This window comes from Ovis canadensis, chromosome 2 (assembly GCF_042477335.2).
Source record: "Ovis canadensis isolate MfBH-ARS-UI-01 breed Bighorn chromosome 2, ARS-UI_OviCan_v2, whole genome shotgun sequence".
NCBI classification, from domain to species: Eukaryota; Metazoa; Chordata; class Mammalia; order Artiodactyla; family Bovidae; genus Ovis; species Ovis canadensis.
In genome coordinates, this window is record NC_091246.1 from 145,614,453 (window position 1) to 145,640,867 (window position 26,415).

At 43.1% G+C, this 26,415-nt stretch overlaps 1 protein-coding gene across 1 annotated transcript in view; it reads left to right on the top strand.

Moving 5' to 3' along the window:
* LRP2 (LDL receptor related protein 2) overlaps positions 1-26,415 on the top strand; it is a 182,435-nt gene that overhangs the window by 150,377 nt on the left and 5,643 nt on the right. Inside the window, exons 61-77 of the mRNA XM_069577240.1 lie at positions 47-184; positions 2,591-2,713; positions 4,150-4,278; positions 7,376-7,507; positions 8,395-8,526; positions 10,142-10,285; positions 11,766-11,931; positions 13,513-13,641; positions 14,988-15,208; positions 16,122-16,298; positions 17,787-17,906; positions 19,430-19,520; positions 20,411-20,478; positions 20,664-20,781; positions 21,271-21,397; positions 22,870-22,977; positions 24,389-24,493. Coding sequence (XP_069433341.1) covers positions 47-184; positions 2,591-2,713; positions 4,150-4,278; positions 7,376-7,507; positions 8,395-8,526; positions 10,142-10,285; positions 11,766-11,931; positions 13,513-13,641; positions 14,988-15,208; positions 16,122-16,298; positions 17,787-17,906; positions 19,430-19,520; positions 20,411-20,478; positions 20,664-20,781; positions 21,271-21,397; positions 22,870-22,977; positions 24,389-24,493 — 2,228 coding nt within the window. The remainder of the gene's footprint in view (positions 1-46; positions 185-2,590; positions 2,714-4,149; positions 4,279-7,375; positions 7,508-8,394; positions 8,527-10,141; positions 10,286-11,765; positions 11,932-13,512; positions 13,642-14,987; positions 15,209-16,121; positions 16,299-17,786; positions 17,907-19,429; positions 19,521-20,410; positions 20,479-20,663; positions 20,782-21,270; positions 21,398-22,869; positions 22,978-24,388; positions 24,494-26,415) is intronic.

Below are 26,415 nucleotides of genomic sequence, written 5' to 3' on the forward strand. Positions count from 1 at the left end.
AGTATCTTTTTCTAATAATTTGAATATGTCTCCTCCCCACCCACAGCCACCCGCTTTCCCAATGGTGCATACTGCCCGGCTACTATGTTTGAATGTAAAAATCACGTTTGTATCCATTCATCTTGGAAATGTGATGGTGATAATGACTGTGGTGATGGTTCTGATGAAGAACTCCATCTGTGCTGTGAGTGAGAGATTGAGGGGTGGTGGTGTCAATGTTTCTTATGTGGAGCAAAGTGGGAGGGCATTTGTACAATTTTTGTGTATTGGACACATGATCTGATTAGTGCACTTTCCTTGGCCTTCCTGCTTAGTTCTCTACTTGGGACATGAGAAAGTTGGGCAGACATCCATAGTTTTAAACGTTTTTGTGGCCTTTGAAAACAGTGGCCTCAAAAGAAATTGTTGGAAAACCAATATGCATAACTAAAGGCAGGTCTGTTGTGGTCGAAGTCTGAGTTAGGGTGGAGCGTGTCTCTCTCCTGCTCCACCCCACTTTCAGTGCCCCTCAGAGTACTTCTGCCAAATCCCTGGAGCTTCACAGAACACCTTTAGGAAATATTAAAACCACTTAATGTTTAAACTAACTTCACTTTACATCATAATTCAAGCCCATCTAATTCCTTTCTGTTGTATGATGCATATTTATTTTTTAAACCAGTCAATCTCAATGTGAGTACCCATCCGAATCTCTTGGGGAAAGGTGCTTTGGAAGCACATGCTCTGGTCCCATTAGACCTATCAAATGTCCAAGGACATTTTGGGTCTGGGCAAAAATATATTGAAAAAGCTCCTTAGGTTTTGATTTGGTCTCTTGGTTGAGAACTACTGCATTTTAGCAAAGTAAATGAACATAAGTTTGTTTTGATCATTTTGCTCCATGCCTTGAGTCATTGGAGATCTCAGGCGTCATCTCTATTACTAAGAGAGTCAGTGTCGCCTGGGGACCTGTTAGAAACACAGATTCATGGGCGCATCCCATGTCTACCCAATCAGAATCCCTGGCAGTGGAGGCCAGCAATCTCTGCATTAGTAAGCTGCCCACCCACCTCCCCAATCCCTCCCTCACCCACCATGTGATTCAGGTGCAAGCCAAGGTTAAGAATGTCATGTAAGTAGAAGCCCTCCTTTCCTCTTGAAACTCTTAATTCTTAGTCTCATTTAGCTGTAATTCGCTTCTGAGATTCTCATCACCTCTTCCATTCAATTTCCTAGATTCCTCACTATTCATTTTAGCCCTCACTATTCATTTTTAGGATTTGACTCTAGAAAATAATAAATCAGAATAGTCCTTCCATCAAGAGAATTTAATTATATTATATAATTAAAATATAAATTACATTATATTTTCCCAGTGGCATCCCAGTATTTCCCTTGCCCCGTCTTTTCTTCTAAGGAACTAACAGTAGTTGGTTTTGTTTTTCACTTGAAGAGTCTTGAAAAAGAGCTTAAACATGTGTAACTGTCAAATAAAAAATCCTGGAAAAGTTGTTTCCCACTATAAGATAAAGTGCCCATAGTTAGTAAGATTAAACTTTGGGGAGACAGAGACACAGCTACGTGAAAAAGTGATCAGCGCTGTTTTATAATGTTACATTTTCCTCTCACCACAAATAATCCCTGGGAAGTTCTATTAACAATACTTCCAAGAGCCAACTTTTGCACCTGTTCTTTTTTTCCCCTCAACCTCATTAAAAATCTCTCCTCTTGCTTCCTGTGTGTGGTACCAAGGCAGAAGGAAAATTAAACAGCCCATGTTGTCCATGGGAAAGAGGAAGACACCTGTGTGTTGAATTCTGAATTCCTGGTACACGTATAGAGGACCGTGTCCCTGTTCTAACCAAGGGCCCTGGGTTTTACCTGTAGGTTCTTCACAGGGGCATGAGCATCAGCCAGGGATCTAACTCTGGGTAGAAGAATGAATCTGTGTTTGCTTTGAGATGTCAACTTTGAAAGTAATAGGTGAGGAAAATGAGGAAGGAAATTCCATCATGGTGTAGAACTTTAATGAAAAGACTTCATTCTCTGGACTGTAGTCGGAGGGACACACAGTGAGCTCCTGGCTGTTAGGATGAGAGTTCATGTATAGTCCTGCTGGTCTCCAACCTCCCAGCCACCGTTGTCCTCCTCACTCTAGCTCCAGCCACAGAGATCTTCTATTCAGGTCCAGAAGCCTGCCATCTTCTTCCTGACCCAGACTCTTCCCATGTGAAGCCTCTTCCGACCCTTCCTCCCCTAGATCTATATCAGATCTTCCCAGTAGATGCTTTCATAGCATGTTTCTTTTGGGGCTCTTACCACAGTTGTAGTTGAATAGTTAACTTGTGAAGTTGGTTTCTCTGCTAGAATAAAAGTCCCATGAGGATAAGGACTGTGTCTTTCTTTTCCCCAGTTGAACCTGGTGCACAGCGTAGCACCAGGGTGTCAATAAGACACTCAAGATGAGTTTGTCGATTGGTTAAACTAATAAACCAATAAGGGGCGAACCAAGCAAGCCCAAGCCTGGTGCTGGCAACAGGAGTGTTTTTAGATACTGACCCTTATGTTCTACTCTTAACGTAGACTCTTGCTTTTTCATCTTGTGCTCTAGTAAATGTTGCTTGTGACTCACCATACCGTTTCCGGTGTGACAACAATCGCTGCATTTATCGTCATGAGGTGTGCAACCAGGAGGATGACTGTGGAGATGGAAGTGATGAGAAAGAGGAGCTCTGTAAGCAAAAGTCAAAAGGGGGAAGGGAAAAAGAAAGGTCCCCAATTGTCTGCAGTCCGCAAAATGCACCTCAGGGATTTCAGTCTGTTCTATAGAGGCTTGAGCTGTGCGTATAACTGCAGATCTCCATGGACATAAATGTTTGCAAGACTCGCTAAACACACAGTACTCAGATGCAGCCCTTCCCCCATTCTTCCTATTTCATTTGAACCAGATGTTGGAAAGTTCCTTAAGGAAGTGAGAACAAATACTAAATAGTGGTTTGAGTCCCACTTGAAAAACTAATGGTTTATCTCTTTTCAAAGATGAGGTTCGGTCACTCTTCAGCCTAGAGCTTCTGGGGATGAGACTTCTCAATGTCCCGCTGAAAAGCTCATGTTAAGGCTGCACTAGTGTTCACAGGGCTTAGCTAATATCCTTCTTTAAAGTGAAAATGCATTTCCCAGAAGAGAAAAATGATAGATTATTTTAAGAGATAAATGGCTGCATTTAATATTTTAGGTATTGAGAAATCTTTTCCATTTTGAGATCGTTTTTCATCTATCCGTTGAAGGAAAGAGCTGATTAATTTTCTGGGCAATTTAGTTTACCTAGAAAAAGTCAGTCAGGAAGGTTATTTATCCTGAGTCCAATTACTTTTTTTCTAAAAAGGATATTATCTGGGGAAATTTGGATAAATGCTTTTCTAGTCTCTATTCCTGATATTGATGTGGCCTTAGAATGCTTACTGCCAGTTGCCATCCTGTGTCAGGCAGACTTTGATACTATCGCCATGTTCACATTTGTACCCTCCCTCTCCTTCCCCTTTTTGGGACAGAGATGAGCCAATGGTTATAACATTGTTAATATGTTTGTTTGAAGCAAAAAAATGAAAACCTAGAAATAAAACTTTTTTTAAAAATTGGGGCAGGTTTAAATCTTTTCGTCTTCTGTTTCCACTTCCTCTGTTAATCCTGCCAGACATTTGTAGGATGTGATCAAATCCCAGAGAGGAAAAAAGGGATAGGAAGCTAAAATTCCTCCCAAGGAGGAGTTGTTAGAGGAATCACTGCGAGGAATCACTGCTAGGCATCACTGTAGATGAACTGCAGCATCTCAGCAGCTTACACCAGCAGAGGCCTAAAGTTTGGTGAAGGTCAGGCAGCGCCCTTCATCCTGTATTAAGCCATCCGGAACACATAGTCTTCAAGGTTGCTGAGGCGAGAGAAGAGAGAAATGGAGGAGACAGTTTCCTTACTTCCTAGGCCTGGAAGTGACAGGTGTCCATTATGCTCACCGTCCATTGGCTGGATCTGGCCCCAAGCTAACTGCAGGGGAGACCAGGCATTATAGGGAAGCACCAGCTTATTTGTGAGGAACACTGTGTCTGCCACAGAAGGAAGCATCTTGTTTCGCAGAAGAGAATGTTTTGACTTGAGCTTATTCTTAAATTACAGGTGTGGAACCGACTCCCAGACCTTGTACCCCGGATGAATTTAAGTGTAGCAATGGGCGTTGCATTCCGCAGCACCGGGTGTGTGATCATGTTAATGACTGTGGTGACAATTTCGATGAGATGGGATGCAGTAAGTAAATAATTATTTTTGTACTTCATGGTAGTAACTCAGGTTATGTTACTGAAAAACTTGCAATAACATAAAGTAAACAGTAACCACATTGGTCTTTAGTTTACATGTTGTGTTTCTTTATTGAACACTTTTTCTACACCAGACATTGTGCTGAATACTACATGGACTATTTCATTTTATCCATGTAACAATCCTGTGAGTTAGGTATTGTTTGTCTCTCTGTCACTCTCTTTTAAACAAATGAGGAAACCACCCTATAGGTTAAATAAATTGGCTGTGTCTTCCTTTCATTAAGAAATTGAGTCAGGATTTGAACTCTAGTCTCCTAACTGCAAGGCACATCCTCTTCCCAGTTCACTAGGTAGCTGTCAGCACCTTTAAGCTATTTATTTTGTTTCTAAGTTTGCACTTTTTTTTTTCGTCTTAAGCCGAATGCAGTATCTTGGCACAGAGGGGAAGAGTAGTTGGTAAGAATGGAAATGTCAGGACATTCTTAGTGGTCCAGTGGTTAAGACTGTGCTCCCAATGCAGGGGGCCTGGTTCAATCCCTGGTTGGGGAACTAGAACCCACATGCTGCAACTAAAGATCCCATACGCTGCAACTAAGACCTGGCACTGCCAATAAATTTAAAATATATATTTTTAAAAGAATCGAAATGTCACAGGGGACCTTGGAAGGAGCACAGATTTTTGAGAGAGGATTTTTGTATAGGAAAAGTATGATGTACACAAACAAGGGATGATTCTAGCTTAACAGGAAGTGAATGTTGGAATGGCATGCTAATAATTTGCCCAGGGATGGGGGAGCCTGGTGGGCTGCCATCTATGGGGTCACAGAGTCGGACACGACTGAAGTGACTTAGCAGCAGCAGCAGCAGCAGTCCTGTATAGTGTTTGTGAAATGCTTTCACATACATTCTTTTTTTATATGTATAATTTTTATCTATTTATGTATTTTTGGCTACACTAGGTCTTCATTTCTGTACGGGGGCTTTCCTCTAGTTGTAGGGAGAGGGGGCTGCTCTTCATTGCAGTGTGTGGGTTTCTTGTTGCAGGGGCTTCTCTTGTTGCGGAGCACAAGCTGTAGGGTGTGTGGACTTCACTAGTTGAAGCTTCCGGGCTAGCACACAGGCTCAGTAGTTGGTTGTGGAGCGTGGGCTTGGTTTCTCCACGGTATGTGGGATCCTCCCCGACCAGGGATTGAACCTGTGTTTCCTGCATTAGCAAATGGGTTCTGCGCCACTGAGCCACCAGGGAAGCCCCACATATATTCTTGAGTTTGTTATTCAAATTAGCTCCAGGGGATTATTCTGTGTAGCAGGGGCAGAATTGGAACAGTCCTGGGACTGCAGACTGGAAGAACTGGCTCCCACTTCCTCTGCCACTAGCTGTGCCACTTAGAGTACATACTAACATTGCCAGGCCTCAATTTCTTTTTAGGAAAAAGGAGGGAGTTCTTCAAAGCCTACAAGTCTGGACGTGGTAACATTAGTTAGCTCTGCATGCTTCCAACTTCCTGGGCTTTAGTAGCCTTTTTCTGAGGCCCCTCAAGGATTTCCTGGCAAATTTTTCTCCTGTGTGGGCTACAAAGGAAGATGAAGAACCAACCATATTTAGTTGATTTACCATTTGTTTCACACACTTTCTCAATAGGCTTGGAGTTTTTGACATAAGAATGTGGCTGAAATTAAATATTTAAAAGGCATAAACATGAGGGAATTTGCAGAACCAAAAGGTTGATTTGGGTTCTGATGCCTGGAGACTAACTGATAATGTGAATGGTTCCAGAACTTTGGGGTATTTCCAAGTTAGGCTTGGATCAAGCACTGGTTTCTTTTGCAGTTGCCCATGAAAATTAAAAGGCTTAAAATCAGCCATAGTACCTTTTCTTTTTAAGGTAACTTCCTTGCTGAGGAATTGTTTATTTATATTTTTGGTTGTGCTGGGTCTTCATTTTTGCAGCGATCAGGGGCTACTGTTTTGGAGTGTGGGCTCTAGGCTCGGAGGCTTTTGTAGTTGCCGCTCGAAGGCTCTAGAGCACGGGCTCAGTGGTTGTGGAGCAGAGGCTTGGTTGCCCCATGGCATGTGGGATCTTCCCGGACCAGAAATCGAACTGGTGTCTCCTACACTGCAAGGCAGGTTTTTCACCATAGTACTTTTAATTCAAATGACATTGAGTTAAAAGCAGGGTTTATTTAAGGGAACTAGGTAGCCCAGGCATTAATGTGGTATGGAAGCAACATTTCTTTTCAGATATTAAGCGGATCTGTGATGGAATTCAGTCTTACTGCATTGGGCTACTTTGACGAAGATACAGAATTCTCATTTAAATACCAGTTCTTGGGTGCTGCTCATCTGCTTGCTTTCCTTTTCATTTCCCTTTCTCCTCCTCCTTTTCTTTTAAACAGGATCAATGCCTTCTATTTATATGTGTGTGTATATATGCTATATATACATGTATACACACATGAGATAGATATATATAGAAAATTTGGGCTTCCCAGGTGGCCCTAGTGGTAAAGAACCTGCCTGCCAATGCAGAAGATGTAAGGGATGCAAGTTTGATCCCTGGGTCAGGAAGAGCCCCTGAGGAGGGCATGGCAACCTACTTCAGTATTCTTACCTGGAGAATCCCGTGGACAGAGGAGCCTGATGGGCTACGGTCCATAGGGTCACAAGGAATCAGACAGTACTGAAGTGACTTAGCATGCATGCACACAAATATTATTTATATATTGACATCATTGTAAGATAGTGGAGCAAGTGGTGACAGTTGTAAAGAGTCCCTGGCTTTTTGATTCTGTTCAGAAATGGATGCTTGGAGGGTGATCTTGGCAGTGCTGAGTATAATCAGAAAATTGCCTCAAGGATCTAACATTACATATATTTGTACAAATGGAATTCAGGGCATTGGCAGATACACCTGTAGAGAGGTCTCTGATACTCAGCAAAGCTTATGGAAAGGGGTCGTCTCAAGACTTTCTGTTCTCTGATGGCCATCTGTAAGTGTTTTTCTGATAGGCCACTTGAGTGTTCACTTGTGCTTCATCTGCTTTGTACCTTTCATTTGTAATGGTGGGATTTTGCATTTCAGATAGAGGAAAAGACAGATCATGTGCTGAGAGTCTGTGTGAACACAACTGTACCCAGTTACGCGAAGGAGGATTCATCTGCTCCTGTAGACCTGGATTCAAACCCAACAGTATTGACAGAAACCTCTGTGAAGGTAGAGTATATTTCCTCCAGTTCTTATTAGGAGAACCGTGTACTCTCCACTCATTCCCTTTTATTAAACATGGTTTAATTCCCTGCGTGGGGCTAAGCTCATGCCAGTTGCGTTTTTTCCGTGCTGTCTCACCAGTGTCTGGCATAGCACTGGGTGATAGTTCATCTTCAGTAATGTCTGTGAAATTGATGTGATGAATGAAGGCTTGGGTGATGATGGCTCCTTATTGTATCAGTATGTGAGATCAAAATTTCTTTTTAACAAGCACAAGTCTGCCTTTCTTCAGACAATACGTATTTATTACACCCTTCCTTATGTCAGACTTATGTAAATGAGTTCTAAGATGGTGTGCTTACCAAGATGGTAAATATCAAGTAGGATTTTAGGTGTATTTGATCATTTGAATTTACTGTCCCTATTTCATGATGTACCATACTCAGATGATTAGAATAGTTCTTTTGAGGGCTGATGCCTAAGAACTCAACTGAAAAAGACAAATCAGCGTCGCCCCTTCCTGGAACCAGTTAGCAGGAGGGAAGTGGTACCAAATACCAGTGGCACAACAGCTGCTTCCCCAAAAGAAAAATCTTGTTCTGCTGAGTCAGACTGCTTCTGTTTAAATCTGGTCTTTGGGACTTTGGGTTCAATTACAGTCCACACCTGAGGGAGTCGTTTTGGAAGATCAAATGAGGGGAAAACCTGAAATGCATGTGAAATAGTATCTGAAGTTTGGTCAGTGTTCTGCAGATGTTGGCATCATGACTTGTGTTCATCTGCACTTTTCTCATCATTATTGCTTGTGAATATGGATTTAAACAGAAGCAGGGTCTCTAGGAAGGGATGGGCTCTAAGCAGATATTGCCCACTTGGTTTTATTTTGCCTGCAGACATCAATGAATGTACGCAGTTCGGGAGTTGTCCTCAGATCTGCCATAACACCAAAGGAAGTTATGAGTGTTCCTGCGCCGAAGGGTTCACATCTCTGAGTGACAGATACGGAGAACGGTGTGCGGCTGACGGTATGATGCATTGACGGGGGATTAACTGACTTTCGAAGACTCTAAGCCGAGAGCTACAGTATACCAGGAAATAGACTTTTGAGTCCTGTTTTTTAAATTCACCAGCTACTTGTCTTCCAACACCCAACCCACTCTCTTCTCCTCTCCCCTGCCAAATCAAAACAATAACCACAACCCCCAACAAATACATAGGCACCGAAACAAGAGTCAAGTGTTATTATTCTGGATTTAGCCTCTGGTCCACCTGGATAAAAACTTCAAAAAGTGGACAAGATATCCCTCTCCAGACGATTCAGACAACAAATGCTTCTGTGTAGGATGGTGGTCAGCAAAGCCTTCCACTCCACTGAGGTCAAGTTTGAGGTCCAGTAATCCAAAATAGGTCACAAAACACATCCCATTCAATGGGTCATAGTCAGTTGGGGCAGATCAGGAACACTCTGTTGACAAACCTTTTTTTTTAATTGTTCATGGACTACTGATCACAGACAGAAAGAGTCTGGCTTATTTACGACTTCAATCATTAGCTCTGCATTTTTGGTTAATGCCAGTATCTGTGAATCAGCCCTGAGTAAAAGCAGAAATAGAGACTACATAAAAATGGCAAAAGAAAAAGTCAGAAGTATCACAGTCCAGAGTTCTGAAATAAATCAGCATATCTCAGTTAAGGAGTCTTTATAATCTTATGGATTTGAATTTAAAGTTTGTAATTGAGTTTAAGGACTTGATAAGAAGGCGACATTTTAATTTTGCATATTAAGGGTAAAATGGCTGTTCAATTTCTTGGTACAAATTGAGTTTTTGTACAAAGCATACATTTGACTAGCATACTTAAATATTTTACCCTCTAAGCATTTTTGACTCTGAATGCAAACTAGGCATTTGAACAGTTGGTGTGGTAATTAAGCAGCAAATTAGAAAATCTTCAACTCTTTTAACCAAAGAGATGACTGAAATGAGAAATTGATGTAGAACATTATATCAAGATAAAGGAAATACATAAAATGAACTTTTAAAAGTTACTTAAATTGGGTTTGATTGACATTATGCAAGTAAATTAAAAAAAATTCTAGACAGTGTATCTTGGAATAGTCACCATTTACATAGCTGCTTTAACTGAAAAAACAAGAAGATAAGAACAAGCTGTGTTTTTTGTCATTAGCTAGAAGCGAAACTAGGTCATGGAGCTGATTACCTGCTAAAAGAATCATTAAAATCTGTCAGTAAAGAATGAGAAATGAAGACTTCTGGGTAAACTTTTAGTAAGACTCTGTATATTGAATTTCTTCTGTGAGACTGAATGTCTACAATCTTATTTGTTTTATTGTCAGTGAAAAAACAATCAGTGAAAAAGAGGTAACTATCCAGGGATCTCAGTCTTTACTTTGCTTTAAACTGTTACCTAAAGATAAAGAACTGATTATATCCCTAACAGAAATGGAGACAAGAATGTCACAGATTTTGCAACCCAGTTTATGGTCAGCTCCCCTGATTAGCAGAGTTCAGTTTCTAGAAAAATGTGTGTGTGTTTAAGGACAGGGAGGATATCTGCTGTTTTATATCCAAAATTCAGGTAGAATTCAAATAGATTAATTAGCCCTTCTTTTGTTTCCAGGCAGTCCTCCTTTGCTGCTACTGCCTGAAAATGTGAGAATTCGAAAATACAACCTCTCATCGCTTCAGTTCTCAGAGTACCTTGAAGACCAGGAGCGCATTCAGGCTATGGATTACGACTGGGATCCGGAGGGCACAGGCCTCAGTGAGTATGGACCCTGGCATCTGCCACCGATATCAGCTGAGTCCACTGCATGATAAGGTGTTGAACTTTGGGGAATGGATTTTCAATGAGCGAGTGTTGCTGCCTGAGTGGAAGAGGACGCTTCTCCCACCCGGCATGCTCCAGACCGCTTAGTGTGGCTGTGTGCCCAGCCTGTTTCCCAACTTCTCACTGAACCTTCTCCCATCTCTGGGGACTGTTCTTTCAGGACTGCCTCACATCCCTTTGTTCACTGTCTCCTTGTCTTTGCTCTTGGCAAGACTGTTCTTCCCCACCGCTGTATGGTTGGAACATTTCTACTCAAAGACCCAGTTCAAAGTCACCTCCCTTCTGGTAAATCTTTGATAATCTCGGTTCTATGAACCTGTAGCATCTTATCCACATTGGATTGAGTTTACAGCTAGTTGTCAACACATCTTTCTCCCTACACCTTAACCACGTGCTCTTTGGAGACAGAGATTGAATCAAATTCATCTCCACATGCCTGGCATCTGACCCAGCATCTAGTTTAGTATATGCGGTGCGCGTTGATGAAGGAAAAATAAGTGATGCCTACTGCCGAGTCTCTTATGGTTCTGTATGGCATGCGGGAGATGGTTGTTGGGCAGGAAAACTTATATTGTATGCCTGTCTCCCTCGTCTACTGACTTTATGACCTTAAATAATTGTAACAACTCTCTGGATCTCTATTTCTTATCTGTAAAATAAGAGCAGTAATCTTGCTCAGCCTGGCTCCCTCTGAGAGTTGTTTTGAAAGTCAAATGAGATGATACATATGAACATGCTTTGCAAACTAACTATGTAAGATTTATTTCACATTTCATCATACAGGGCAGTAAACTTTTCAAGAATGGTTCCTACCTAGGGAAGTGTGTGCCCTGAAAGGCACAGTCTTCCTATGCTTTTAAAAAGAAAATTTTATTTTTTTTGGCCACAGTATGTGACATGTGGGATCTTAGTTCCCTGACCAGGGATCGAACCCCTGTTCGCCTTCGTGGAAGGTGGAGTCTTAATTGCTGGACCATACGAAAGTGCCTGCTACCCAATATCTTTTAGTATATACATAAAATAAGACTTCTCTTCTACACAGCTTCATTATTGCCAGTATGGACTTAAACTGTTAACAATTTGCCCCTAGTTAATCTATATATTCTTTTTTCGAAACTAGAACATGATCTTAATGAGGGTAAACAGGCTCTTGGCTGAAATATATTTTAATGAATTACTGTTAAATAGAGATGACTAATTATCAGGTTATCATTGAAGCTTTTATAGCTAGTATCTCAAGTATGATAGATTTTGAGGTTTGATCATAGTGGTTTCATTGAACTATTAGTATTACAGGAACACTGAGGAGGCAGAGACATGAATGAATGACCAGTACTTCACCTGATTAGACTCCAGTTCTTCCCTTACCTGATGCTGGTTACACGTGCCTGATCTCTGTGTCTCACCTCCGCAGGTGTTGTATATTACACTGTGCTAGGGGAGCGCTCTAATTCCGGTGCTATCAAACGTGCCTATATTCCCAACTTTGAATCTGGAAACAATAATCCCGTGATGGAAGTTAACCTGGACCTGAAATACATAGTGCAGCCTGATGGGTTAGCAGTGGACTGGGTTGGAAGGTAAGTTTAGCTTCATTTTCTTCTGCCTATTCTACTTTTCTGGCCAGAGCTCCCCTCTGCTCAGCTTGGCACGTGAATCGAATTGACCCAGATTATGGGTGTACTCAGCCTCGGGGCAGCTGAGTGATACCTGGACTTACTCCCGTCCCAGCACCTACCTCTGCTTACCTAGTGGGGTAACGGGGTAAACTTTATCACTTCCTGTTTTCTGTGTGCCTCAAAAATGTGAGGAAAGCCCCAAGGTCAAGATTTTGTATTCTGTCTAGGAGAGCATTTTTGTCAACAGAATTCTGGATTCCAAAATGAACTTTCAGAATGGCAGCACTGCTCATTTGGTGAAGAAAGGGACAGCCTGGCATTCTACCAGCAAAGCAGTTGAGATGAAACACTTTCCTTGATGCTGATTATTTTGAGAGGGAGCAGTCTACACGTTGGGTTCCTAGCAGGCTGTGTTGTCTGAACATATTGGAAGTTTGACTTTCCTGTTTAAGGTTTGGGTTTGAGCTAATAAGGGTGCTCTTCTAGAACTTCAGGAACCAGAACCAGTTTAAATGATGTCTAAATAAGAACCTTAAGTGGGCTTATCATCCGATAGATTCAGGAGATGCAAACTGATGTGGAAGAAGCCTTCTTCAAGGAAGAGCCCTGGGTTGGAATAACATTTATGGGAAAGTGACTACAGTACAATCAGAACTCAATCATTTGTAGAACCATTATGTCCTTCTAATGAAGTAGTAGTGGAAAATGTTTGCTGCCCTCTGAGACAGCAGAGAGTCAGCTGTCGTATTAATTTTCACCTTTTCGCACACTTCTCTAGTGCTCCTGGAAGACTTGAGCATCTTTGCAGAAGTTAGGCAAGCCCCACTGTACCTGCAGGCTAACTGCAGACTCATTTCAGCAACTCCTATCAGGAAACAAGACCTCGGAGAGTCACGAATTGGCACCTCTAGACTTTTAGCACCTCCTTCTGAAAACCAGCCTCGCAATGGCAGATCTTTCTTCTTGTTTGAAGTTTTCCCTCTTTCTCAGCCTTAAGGAATGAGTGAATTTAAGAAAGTACTGCAGCTCTTTCTGCTTGAGACTGACACCTGAAGCCTGAGGAATAAGGGCAGGGTGGCTTTGCTGAGTTTGCTATTTTGAGTGGCTATTTCCACTCATCCTTGAAGCTGATGCCAGATTCCTAATGATTCTGGTGGACTCTTGGCTGAGGAAGAAGCTGACTCACAGGCAGGCAGAATGAAAGGCCCACAGGGCCTTACGACTCCTGCCTAGAAGCAGTTGTCTCATAATCATGCCAGGTGTGAGGGTCACCATCATTACCCGTCCTGGCTGATACAGCTCAGCTGCTTCACTGAATACCCCTTCACCCCACACCCCATCACTTGTAACTTCCCTCAGATGTCCCCTGGCTGAAGAGATTGGGGCATTCCTGAGAGACAGAGGCTGTGCTCTCATCACTGGTGTCTGAGTAGCTGTCTTGCTGGCCAGAACTTCCAAACTAAATGCTCTGGTCTTCACACCTCTACCCTGGAAGTCCCATCTAGACTTTTCAGTTGTTTAACTTTGTCTCTCTAAATTCAGGCATATTTACTGGTCAGATGCCAGGAGGCAACGGATTGAAGTGGCTGAACTTGATGGAAGGTACAGAAAGTGGCTGATTTCCACTGAACTGGGTCAACCAGCTGCAATAGTTGTGAATCCCAAACTAGGGTAAGTAAAGTGGCTGAACTTGATGGAAGGTACAGAAAGTGGCTGATTTCCACTGAACTGGGTCAATCAGCTGCAATAGTTGTGAATCCCAAAGTAGGGTGAGTACTTGAAGGAACCCTTAATGTGCAATATTTTCCTCTGGGTTCTCAAAAAAAATTATTTTCAATAATTTTCAATTATTCCCAATTGTACTGAAGTGGTCCTTGCACTTTTTTGAGTGGCAGCTATGACTGTTTTCAAGAACTATAATATGCCCTAAAGATCATTTAGGACCGAACAGGCTTCAGTAACAGACACTGCGTATGGGGAAGGGTTTAGCCGCAGTTTTCGACACCGCGGTTTATCTAAAATCCACACATTTCTCGGTAGAATTTAGGGATTGAGCAACACCGGATGATTGGTTTAGACTCGAGATTACAAAGTGGTGGCTGATGGGCTAAATATGGCCCGTATACTTATTGGACTTGAACTTCAGAGCTTTACGTAAATGTAGTTGGTAGCATTACATATTTAAAAGATGATTTATTTATTTATTGGCTGCATCAGGTCTTAGTTTCAGCACGTGGGCTCTTTGTTGCAATGTGAGCGTTTCTTTATAGTTGCGAGTCACAGGCTTAGCCTCTCTGAAGTATTTGGGATCTTAGTTCTCCAACCAGGGATGGAATCCAAGTCCCCTGCATTGGAAGGTGGGTTCTTAACCACTGGACCACCAGGAAAGTCCTGATAACATTAAAATTTTTTAAAAATATTTGTATTTCTGGTTTGAAAAATCAGAATAACTATTAACTGTATGTGGATATGCCTTCCTTGGTGAAGCATTGCCTTGAACTCTTAGGCTAGGGCTTGGCTTAATGTGGCGTTTGCCCATCACTCTGCATTCACAGCTGCCTGGCACCATCCATTTATCGTGCTTGCCTGATCCTTTCTCGGTACTTAACGTGGTGCAATCCTTGGTTTACTCTGTTCTTCTACAATCAAATATTAATTGGATGCAAAAGAATACAGTTTCAAAGAGTTAGGATGAGGAAAGGAATCTTTTATTTTTTTTCTCAGATGCATTCCAAACACAGGATCGTGCCTTCTTATACAGTGGGCATTCAAGAAACAGCCTTTGTGATTATATATATTGAAGGGTCTGAATATATATCCTAGGACAGGACTGTCCAGGTTGTATTTGGAATGTGCAGTTCTCATGAAGGAGAGCTCACAGATGCGCCAGCTCCCGCCTGTCTCTCCCTGTCCCGTGGAGATATAAAAGCAGCATCCTTTAGGACCCAGGCCTCTTTAAAAATCAGTTGGTTTTTCCACCTGATGAAATGCTGCCATGAGGAAACCTTCTGTTACAGGTTTATGTACTGGACTGACTGGGGTGAAAATCCTAAAATCGAGTCCGCTTGGATGGATGGGGAGCGTCGGAAAGTCTTGGTTCAGGAGGATCTTGGTTGGCCAACAGGCCTCTGTATAGATTATATGAATGATGACCGGATCTACTGGAGTGACCTCAAGGACAACATTGTTGAAACCATCAAATATGATGGAACCGATAGGAGAATTGTGGTAACTTCAGGTTAGAAATTTCACTTTCAATTTCATATATTAATTAATGTATTTCCAGTCTCTTTGCCCCCTTTTTCCCAAGAAGGAATCCTAATCTTAGGAGACGGTTTATATAGTTTCTTAGACACCATTCTGCCCAGCTCCCAGCTGCTGATTCAAATGCAAATGAACCTGTTAGGAGTTCTTTCTTGTATCATAAGTCTTTTTTGTATCATAAAAAAAAAAAAAAAAAAAAACTGCTCTTGGCATCAGATGTTAAAATAACCATTTCTTGTTAGGTTGCCCTGATAGAGGTGATGATCCTATGTTACAGTGGTTATATCCAGGTCTAATTCCTTCTAGATACATTCGTTTTTAACATGCTAAATTGTTTTTTATGCAAGACTGGAAACATTTAGGAGAGCAGCATTTTGTTTTCTTGCCTAAATTCTACAGACCTGAAAATCCAGCACTTATCAAGTTTTCCTGATAAGTGGTATCTTATGTTTAAGGAAAAAAAATTCTCTGCCATACAAATTGTTTTGAACACGTGTGTACCTGTGGCGGATTCATGTTGATGTATGGCAAAATCAATACAATATTGTAAAGTAATTAACCTCCAATTAAAATAAATAAATTTATATTAACAAAAATAAAAATAAAATAAAAGTAAAATAAAACCAGCAACTTGAAAGTGAGCAAGTCCCCTATGATTGGTGTCAGCCTGTAGGCATTGGTCCAGTTTAATTTCTGTTATCTTGGTCTCCTGGCGTGGCACGCTTTCATGACCATGTGTACAGAGAGTCTATGGATGTTGCTGGAATTTTAAGGTGTTGCCTTAGAGATTAATCTGAGCAGCTTGACTTCCAACCTAGGAGTGGAGCTTGGGTATCTTCTTTTCGATAACCTTGTTTTGTATTTGCTTTTTCCCTGTGGGTGAACAGCGGTGAACCCTTATAGTCTGGACATCTTTGAGAGCCAGTTATACTGGACATCTAAGGATAAGGGAGAAGTGTGGATCCAAGATAAATTTGGGCGAAACAAGAAAGAGAAATTGCTGACAGTGAACCCTTGGCTTACTCAAGTTCGAGTCTTCCATCAACGGAAATATAATCATTCAGGTAGTCACAAACCTTATTTCAAATTAATGGCTATAGTCTTTCTGGAAAATGGTGGTGGATAATAATAGCTGACCTCCCTGTGCCTGAAACATGTGTGTGTGTGTATTTTAATCATTTTGATGAGAGAAAGGTAAAATTGGAGACAAAATGAAATGATGCAGATATGAGGTAAAAATCCTTCAGTCCTTGTTGTTGCTTGCAGTGTGGGAATGTCTTCTTAGGCCACAGAATCCAAGATGGGTTAGACCCCTGATAAATGTAAGTGGGGTTGACAAGTCACATAATAATAGGTTTCATGGACGTCAGAAGTCTTACCCACTCTTAATTGCAAGGTCAGGCTAGTCAAGTCATCCTGAGCTAGGCAAGCCTTAGCTTAAAGCTTGAAGGATGCCTTTTTACGTTCTCCCTTCTTCTTTTCTTAGTTCTGGGTCCTGCTTCTTCAGGTGGTGGTGGTTGTTGTTTTGTTGCTAAGTTGTGTCTGACTCTTTGTGGCCCCATGAACTGTACCCCGTCGGGCTCCTCTGGCCATGGGATTTCCCAGGGCAAGAATACTGAAGTGGGGTGCCATTTCCTTCTCAAAGAGATCTTCCCGACCCAGGGATCGAACCCATCTCCTGCATTGCAGGCAGAGCCAGGGGGATGTGTTCTAATTCATCCTTCATCATTGTGTGGAGTAACGTGAAAGGGAAAGGACATTTTTGAAGTGAGGAGAGGAACTAGAAATCTGCCCAAGTCATCCAAGCAGTAGACAAGCTTTAAACCCAGAGATGATTTTTAAACTCTATTCCATTCAACCCAAAGCTCGGCATCTTTCTATTCTGGTCCAGTTGTCAGTAAACCCAGCTCCGGCTTGAATTCTTTGGCTGTGTGTGTGAGCTCCATCCCAATTCAATTTAAGTCTGGATTTCTGTGACAGGGCCTCAGTAATTGTAATAAAGGCGATGCTGATAATCAGAGCTCTAAACTCCCTAGCCTTGCAAATAGTGAAACTGAAGCCCAGAAGAAAGACTTCTCTTTGGAGAGCAGGGGTGAAAAGCCACATCCACTGGGTGCTTTGGCTGCAATACACTTCTGGATCTGTCCAGATTTGGATATTGACGCATCTTGATATGATAGTGGGGTCTTACTGACCTTTTGAAATATCTCAGATTACTTAGTGCTGATGGACTTTTGCAGTCATGTGGTGAACGACAGACACCCACCATCCAGACTTGCCAGGGCCATAGGGGAGACAGGCGATGCCACTAGAAAATGTGAGGGCACAGAAGTGGGGTGGAGGGCACAGGGAGGGACAGTGCCGTGTTGGTGAGGTAGCAGGGAAGGGGAGTGTAAAGGGGGTGAGTTGTCAGGTGTCACGTGGCCTAAAGGTATCAGGATGCTGCCTGAGCTCAGATGTCGCCTGGCCACAACTCAGAGGATGGACATGTCCCTGGCGGGAGCGTTCATTCCCTCCTCAGCAACTAATCGCTGTTCTCATCTGCTTTCCAGTGCCCAACCGCTGTAAGAATGTCTGCAGCCACTTGTGTCTTCTGAGACCTAAGGGATACACCTGCGCCTGTCCCCAAGGCTCCAGATTTCTAGAAGGGAGCGTCACAGTGTGTGATGCAGGTAGGGACGCTGCCTGGGCAGCCGTGGGAGCTGGGGGGGAGCTCCTTTGCCCTCTTTAGTAGATTCCCTTACCTAGGCTTCACCTTTTTCAGGAGCCTGAAGAATCTCTGGGTACTGGTCTCTTGCAGAAGAGAGTGGGGGTGGCTGGAAGGAAGGATGGGAGATCTGGGAACTATGAACAGAGCTGAGTGGGACTGAAGAGGCCAAACGGAACTTGTGTCCCTGTGATTTCTGAGAACTGTTTGCCAAAATCTGTAGAGATTTACATCCAGTGCCCCTAAATCGACTGTTAGGTTGTCTTATAAAGACATTTTGAAGAGTGACTTTTCTATAAGGCCTCATCCTCCTCAATCTGCCCCATACTGGATCCCAGTCACCCCAGAATCTATTCAGCCTTACTGGGAGTTCCTCAAAGTGGAGAACCAGGCTCCAGAGGTTGTGGGGTGATGCTTATCCTGTATGGAGGGGAGACACAGAGAGAGTTCACTCTTTTTCCCATTTGCTTATTTCAAAGTTCTGACAACTGAAAAAAGGCCACGTTTTACAATGTACTTTATGCTGTTGACAGATGGAAGCTGAAATAAGTAAGCAGTGGTTTAATTCTCATCCCAAATGCTATAGATCACCTATTCTTGGCAAGACCTTTCTTCAGTGACTTTATTAAAGAATTAAAAAGCCATGGGTAGTAACTAGTTAGTGTCCCTAACCAGTATCCAGTGCTTGATAAGGATGATAGGAACATCATCCTGTTCACTAGCCACCCATTTTATGGCTCACATTCTGGGGAAATGAAGAGCATAACCATGTTCTGCCACCAGGGGGAGCAAGCAGTGAAGCAAGGCCCCACCTGTTGACTCTTCCCAATCAGGCTGAAAAGTTGCAGGTTTAGAGAAAGAACTCAGCAAGTTACCACCCCTTCCGCTCTCGCTATCCCCACTCTGTCCCAGTGCTGCTGGGGAAGTATTTGCAAGATTATGATCGTTAGCAAAGGTAATTTTGAAGGTCTTAACAAATGAGATCTCCAGTCAGCTGTCTATCAAGTATCTATTGATCTGTATCTGTGTGTCTGTTTATTGATCAATGGATTGCTGATGCTTCAAGGTCTTTAGTGGATGTTTCAGGGTGTGCCTAAATTGAGCTCTTGATTTAACTGGGTTCGAAAAGAAGCATTCTGAAAACTTCAAATGAAATGTGAGTGTCCTAAGAGATTTACCACAATGTTCTTTTTAACTATTAGTGTGTATTTTCAGGAGTCTAGTATCGCTCCACTATTTGTGGGGGGAGGCTGCTATAAACTGCCTTTTTTCCCCCTATCAAGTATATGTTAGTCGCCAAGACCTTCTTGATAAAGGAATTCATCTGACTTAAGAGCAAGGTATCATTTTGATAGAGAGGATAACCAGCAGCCCCGCCCCATTCACTCCCTACTCCAGCTTAGGCTGAAACATGTTTGCAGGTTGAGGGCGGGGTGGTGCTCTGCTGAGTGTGGCTAACTCACACATATGTGACTCTTTCTTCTGCAGCCATTGTAGGTGCTGTCACCATGCCCCCTCCATGCAGGTGTATGAACGGAGGAAACTGCTATTTTGATGAGAATAACCTCCCCAAATGCAAGTAAGTCTGAATGTTGAGGTCTGAGCTGTAGGTCTTATCCCTTCTGGGGGGAAGTTGAGACCCTTAACAACAAGCACGAGAGCCTTGTCAGTTTTCATATCATAAGCAGCTTGCCCTCCAGTGGGGGAGTCCACAGAGAACTTAGGTAGTACTTCTCAAAGTATCATGTGCATTAGAATCACCTGGGGTTTTGGGAAAAAATGCCCATCTCATTCACAGGGATCCTACATTTCTAACTCCTGGGGGGAAAGAAAGTGAAAGTCTCTCCGTTGTGTCTGACTCTCTGTGACCCCATGGACTATACAGTCCATTGAATACTCTAGGCCAGAATACTGGAGTGGATAGCCTATCCCTTCTCCAGGGGATCTTCCAGACCCAGGAATCAAACCGGGGTTTCCTGCATTGTAGGCGGGTTCTTTACCAGCTGAGCTACCAGGGAAGCCCCGCTCCTGGGGGGATGCCACAGAATTGTGTGCCCCATTTTGGGGAGCAAGGAGTTAGAGAAATGACAACCCAATTTTCCTCCTCACCTGGAATTGCCAGTTTTAACTGGGAGAGCAGCCATTAGCAGAGCTGCTTCAGTTCCAAGCTCTCCAGAGGAAGAGACTGGGCTAAAGGTTTGGAAAGCAGAAAATTATCAAGAAAGGTCTTCACATGGTGCACAGAGATTTTCATGAAAGCATGTCCGAGGGAAGAACACGATGAAGGTTTCCGGGTTTACTCTCCAAGGAAGAATTCCATAGATTAGAGAAGACACCAATAGGTCAATTTGACGAGTCTGACTCCGTAGATGGCACAGCTGTTCCCTGTGAAAGTGAATTTCCATGGTCAGATTACAGCCAAAACCTAAGGAAGCAACAGCTCATGAATGGTTCTTCCTTTCCTTTCAGGTGTTCTGGTGGCTACCTGGGAGAATATTGTGAAATGGGGCTTTCACAAGGCGTTCCTCCAGGAACAAGTAAGTTTTAAGGCTAATGAGGGATCTGGGAGTGCATCATGCCCGCTCAGTTGAGTGCTGTCTATAATCTGTTTAACGCAGTTTTGGAAGAAGTAAAGGTTCTAGCCGCCAGCCCCTGCTGCTCAGCTAGCTCGCTCTTTTCCTTCTCACGCTCATACATTTTCTTCTTCTTCCCTCTTCGGCAGCGGCGTCCGTGCTGTTGACAATCATCTTGATCATCGTAATTGCCGCTTTAGCCGCTTTAGGATTTTTCCACTATCGGAAAACTGGCTCCATTTTGCCTTCTCTGCCCAAGCTGTCAAGGTCAGTTTCATTATGTGGAATGTTGGCTTTAGAAGCCTGGATGATCTGTAACCGCATGAATGACTTAGTTCTTTTTTAAATTAAAAATCATCCTAGAGTGTTCACCTACTCTGCAGAAACAAAAGCTGCTGAACTGAAAGCAGTCACTTCTTTGATTGCTTCTCTGAAGCCTGAGAACAAATCACATTTTAGGGTGCAAATGGTTGTGTCTACCAGGTTACACTGGAGAACAACGTCGGCTGTGTTGAGGGGCCAGGCTTGTTTTCCCCTAGTGCCGGGCCGGCCCTCTCCTGGTTCTTAAGCATTCAGGAATGTGCTTGAACACTTCCGGGTGACCAAGGGAATTTACACCTGTACATGATGTGTAAATTCAAAAGTGGGATTCAAGCCTTTCAATTAAGTAAGAGTTAGCTAGGAAACTAGCTAGACAATTATTGCAAAAGGTTAAAAAAAAACAAAACAAGACACTGTTTGATTATTTCTTTTCAGCTTAAGCCATCTTAAATCCTCTGAAAATGGAAATGGGGTGACCTTCAGATCAGGGGAAGATGTGAACATGGATATTGGAGTAACTGGTTTTGGGCCTGAGTCTGCTATTGACAGATCGCTGGCAATGGTGAGTGTGGTTACAAAATGGCTATTTGAAGGTTAACATTTTTACTGTTTTATCAAAGAAATACTTAAGAAAAATCTATTTATTTCTTTATTTGGGTGCATCTTGTCTTAGTTGCAGCATGCAGGATCTCCACTGTGGCACATGGACTCCCTAGTTGAGGCCCATGGGCTCAGTAGTTGAGGTACCTGGGCTTAGTTGCCCTGCTGCACATGGATCTTAGTTCCCCAATTAGGGATTGAACCTATTCCTTGCCTCACAAGGTGGATTCTTAACTGCTGGACCATCTGGGAAGGCCCAAGAAACCCTTTTTATAAAGAATAAAATTCAGCTACTGAAAAAAAAAAAAGAAATACAGTATGCCCCTCAGAAGAAAATCTTCACTCTACAAAAGTTAGGAAACTCTGAGCTTGTTGCAGAAATGTGTCTAAAAACGTTAGTAATGAAACTGAAATGAACCCCTGAGCTAAAAGTGAGTCACACTGTTGACCTGGAATCTTGCCCAGTTTTAAGTTTAATTGAAATCTTAAAACAATCTATGTTTGGGGGAAACAGGGGAGAGGGACCATGACATTATGTCTTTATTTGATGACTTTTTATATGTTAAAGGAAGAGGCAGGGAGATACATGTTGCCAAGTCTCATATATTTTCCCACTGATGTAATGTTGGAATAAACATGGTTTTTGAGTTGGTGAAGGTGAAGTCGCTCAGTTGTGTCCAACTCTTTGCGACCCCGTGGACTGTAGCCCTACCAGGCTTCTCCATCCATGGGATTTTCCAGGCAAGAATACTGGAGTGGGTTACCATTTCCTTCTCCCAGGGGATCTTCCCGACCCAGGGATCGAACCCGGGTCTACTCACATTGGAGGCAGCCACTTTAACCTCTGAGCCAGCAGGGAAGCCCTTAAGTCAGTGGTTGGTTCAAATCCCAGCTCTGCCAGCTTCTAAGTAAGTGATAGAAGCATGGAGCTTGAACTTTCTGTCCCTACCTGGAGAGTGATCCCTCCTGTGAGGACCAAACACTTTATGAGAGGACTAGGATCCATGCAGTGTTTACATTCGGTGATGGGAAGCCATTCTCAGTGTTTTGCCTCCCCGCCAAATCTCTCTTTCTTTTTTGTCCCTGCCTAAAAGCGCGGTGTTATCCATTCTTCTTTCCCCTTTTGCCTCTTCTCTTTGCTTCTCTTCCACCTCCCACCCTTCTATGTCCAAAGCCAACCCCCAAGTGGCTTTGCCTTAAGGACCCATAGAGTGCTCAGAAATGGGAAGAGCGGTTTTTGTTTCCCTGAGCTGATGAGTTAGGGCATTTATGTCGCAGTGTGTGCCGTAGGGAGGTCTTGTGTCTCTGCTGGCTTTTCTTTTCTTCTTTTGGGGTCAGTTCGGCAAAGCACCTCACATACCTCCTATAAGGAGTGCATCTTCTGCTGTGTGTGAACCAGGTTTGCATGGTATAATCCTTTTTTTCCTTCATCAGAATGAACATTTTGCCACAGACTTCGGGAAGCCGCCCATAATATTTGAGAACCCGACATACTCCTCCAAGGACGCTGCTATCACAGTGGCTCAGGCAACAACAGCCCCGGTGAGAAACCACAGTCCTTTCTGTCAGGTGCTGCTGCTGTTGAGTCTTGTTCTTTGGAATAATGTGCCTTTAGCATCCTCCCACACTTCCCTCCATGGAAGGAAGCATGGTGGTCCCTTCCTCAGCTTCATGCTCTGCAGTCACAGGACTGGCCCAAGGACAGAAGGCCTGAAAACGATCAGAATCTTGGGTGTTGGCCACCATTCTGGGGGTGCCAGCCAAGGGCAGTTTCATCCTGAGTGATAGAGCAAGAGGTCTGAGCCCATTCAATGGCTGACATGGTGCCTGGCACACGCAGGTGCTTTGTAAATATCTGTGAGCTGAGTGAGTGGACAGTCCTCAGGCCATTATGCAGAGGCCTGGGGGACTGGGCACACACTGTGTCTGGTCCTTACTGGTATCAGTTCAGTTCAGTTCAGTCGCTCAGTCGAGTCCAACTCTTTGCGACCCCATGAATCGCAGCACGCCAGGCCTCCCTGTCCATCACCAACTCCCAGAGTTCACTCAGATTCATGTCCATTGAGTCAGTGATGCCATCCAGCCATCTCATCCTCGGTCGTCCCCTTCTCCTCCTGCCCCCAATCCCTCCCAGCATGAGAGTCTTTTCCAATGAGTCAACTCTTTGCATGAGGTGGCCAAGTACTAGAGTTTCAGCTTTAGCATCATTCCTTCCAAAGAAATCCCAGGGCTGATCTCCTTCAGAATGGACTGGTTGGATCTCCTTGCAGTCCAAGGGACTCTCAAGAGTCTTCTCCAACACCACAGTTCAAAAGCATTAATTCTTTGGTGCTCATGAGGGTGTAATTTAAGGTGACTTCCCTGCTCGCCTTTCTCATACTTTTCTGGAAAATGCAGAGGTCTCTGAGGTTGGTAGACAGGTACCAAAACTTCCTTTGGTACGGTCCTATTACTCACTTATCTTTAAGAGGAACAGAGAGATAAATTAGACAGATGGATGGAGGGACATTTCTTCATTAGGTCCGGATCAGTAGTCCCAATGCCACCGCCAGTGCCTGTCAATTGCCAGTTAGCCTGTCTTCCTCTTGTCAGAACCACTAGAGCTAAACTGCTTTTGCATCAGGAGATATAGTACATTTTAGTATGACAGAAATAGAGTGTGACCAGTAATGAGTGGTCCCAAGAATATTCTATCTCATGCCTGATTCCTGGGAGAATCAGGCATGAGATAGGGGAATCAGGCATGAGATAGGCAGCTTAGTCATTGGCACTCCTGATTTGGGGGAGATGAGAATGATGTTTATTCCTGGACCACAGGGTTGTTTTCATACAATAAAAATGGTGCCTGATCATATTTGTAGGGGAGCAAGGTGGTAAGCAGAATCAAAGAGTTGATAAACTTTACAGCAAAAAATCTTTCAAACCTGAATAATGGCCTTCAATATGCACACAGGTAACTGAATCTGGAACAGTGTATAACAAAAACTATGGAAGCCCCATAAACCCTGCTGAACTAGTTACAGACACAAAGCCAACTTCCTCAAGTGATGAAACTCAGGTAACAGTGACTGAATGATATGGGATTTGGGAAGGACTTTGGAATTGCTGGGTTTATTAATCCTAGGCCAACTAGAGAGACCGTGATAGGCTCACAGATCCCAAGATGTGTAGGCAATTAGTAAAGATGATTTTAAAAATAATAAATTGAAAACATTCTACTGAGTAAAGCTACATTCTAACACTGAGTTGGGAATGATGTTCCTTGTGACACGGGAGACAAAGCACGAAAGAGGGTGGCATACTTCTGAACCCAGCCTCTTCAAATCAGAGGCTTTTAATTTGAGATAACAACTTAAAATGAATAAAGACCTCACTGTGTCAATGATACATATAGAGAACCTTTCCTTTCCTGTGCACTGCAGTTTTTCGGCTGTGTATGTCTTTGTTCCCTTAAAAATGCATGTTGCTTTTACTCTACTGTTGTTACCGACGTTCACCACTTGATGGCGCTAATCTACACTCGCTTGATCTTTCCATCTAACATCATTGTCCTCAATGTGCCAGGCACAGTGTTTAACACTGAAGAGTAAAAGAAAAAAAAAAAAAAAACACTAGATGGAGCTTCTCTATCTTGTCTGCAGACCCTTTGAAATTTGTAAACTATGTGGTCTACAAAGAGAAATTCAATAAATTTGATACAAAGCTTTACATGAATGGATAATATATCATTAGTTTTAATAGACACGTTGCTAAGTCACTTCAGTTGTGTCTGACTCTGTGTGACCCCATAGACGGCAGCCCACCAGGATCCCCCATCCCTGGGATTCTCCAGGCAAGAACACTGGAGTGGGTTGCCATTTCCTTCTCCAATGCATGAAAGTGAAAAGTGAAAGGGAAGTCGCTCAGTTGTGTCCGACTCTTCGCGACCCCATGCACTGCAGCCCACCAGCCTCCTCCGTCCATGGGATTTTCCAGGCAAGAGTACTGGAGTAGGGTGCCATCACTTTCTCCATTAATAGACACATAGGAAGAAGCTATTTCAGATATAGCTGTTTGATTCTGGGCAACTATTTTACCTCTGGGCACTAGAGTCCTTACTATTACTGGGAGCACTATTGGCATCTTGGGTTGGGCAGTCCTTTGTGGCACAAAACGATGCTACACGTTGCTGGACATTCTGGTATTTCTGGCCCCTGTCCACCGAGTGCCAGTAGTTTCTCCAGAGCACTGTGATCCCTCCCCTCCCCTCAGCCCCTAAACATACACTCCCCATTGAAAACAGTAGGATCTGGGATGTTCTAAGGTTCTATGACTTTTGTGAAGTAATATAAAGGAACAAAAGCCCAAGGGTAGTTAGAAACCTTACCATTTTATAGAATAACCCCTGTTCTCAAATTGCAGAATCTATAAACAAAATTAGTGTCTGCAAAGTCATGTTGGATTCTCAGCACTTCACACTGGTTCCTGTTCTGCTCGTTCAGGTCAAATAAAAGTTGAACTAAATTGATGCTAATGAGGAGAGCTTATAACAAAGGTGCCTTTGTCCACCTTTTCATCTTTCATTTACTAATTTCTTCCTACACACACACACACACACACATATGCACACACAAATCTAGTCTTAGGAATTTCCACTTTCATATTTTTGATATTTCATATTTTCAAAGGATTGCATATTTTTCTTTAAGCTACAGTGAGAAGTTTATTTTGCAGACTACTTTTCACCAGACACCAGAATACCTAAATGTCACGTGTTGGTTCCCCAAGTCTGACTCGGCCTCGCGGCAGTGCCAGATCTACATTCTGTTCTCAAGTCCAGTGATCCCCTTCTTTGGACAGAGCTCTCTCCCAGCTGAGCAGGAAGGGGAACGTGATGGGGATTCTGCAACCTCTGCCCTGCATGACAGTCATCAGAAACACTGAGAGCCTCTCTCAAGTAGAGCAGACCTTTATCAATCGCAGACCTTTTCTTTCTCATCT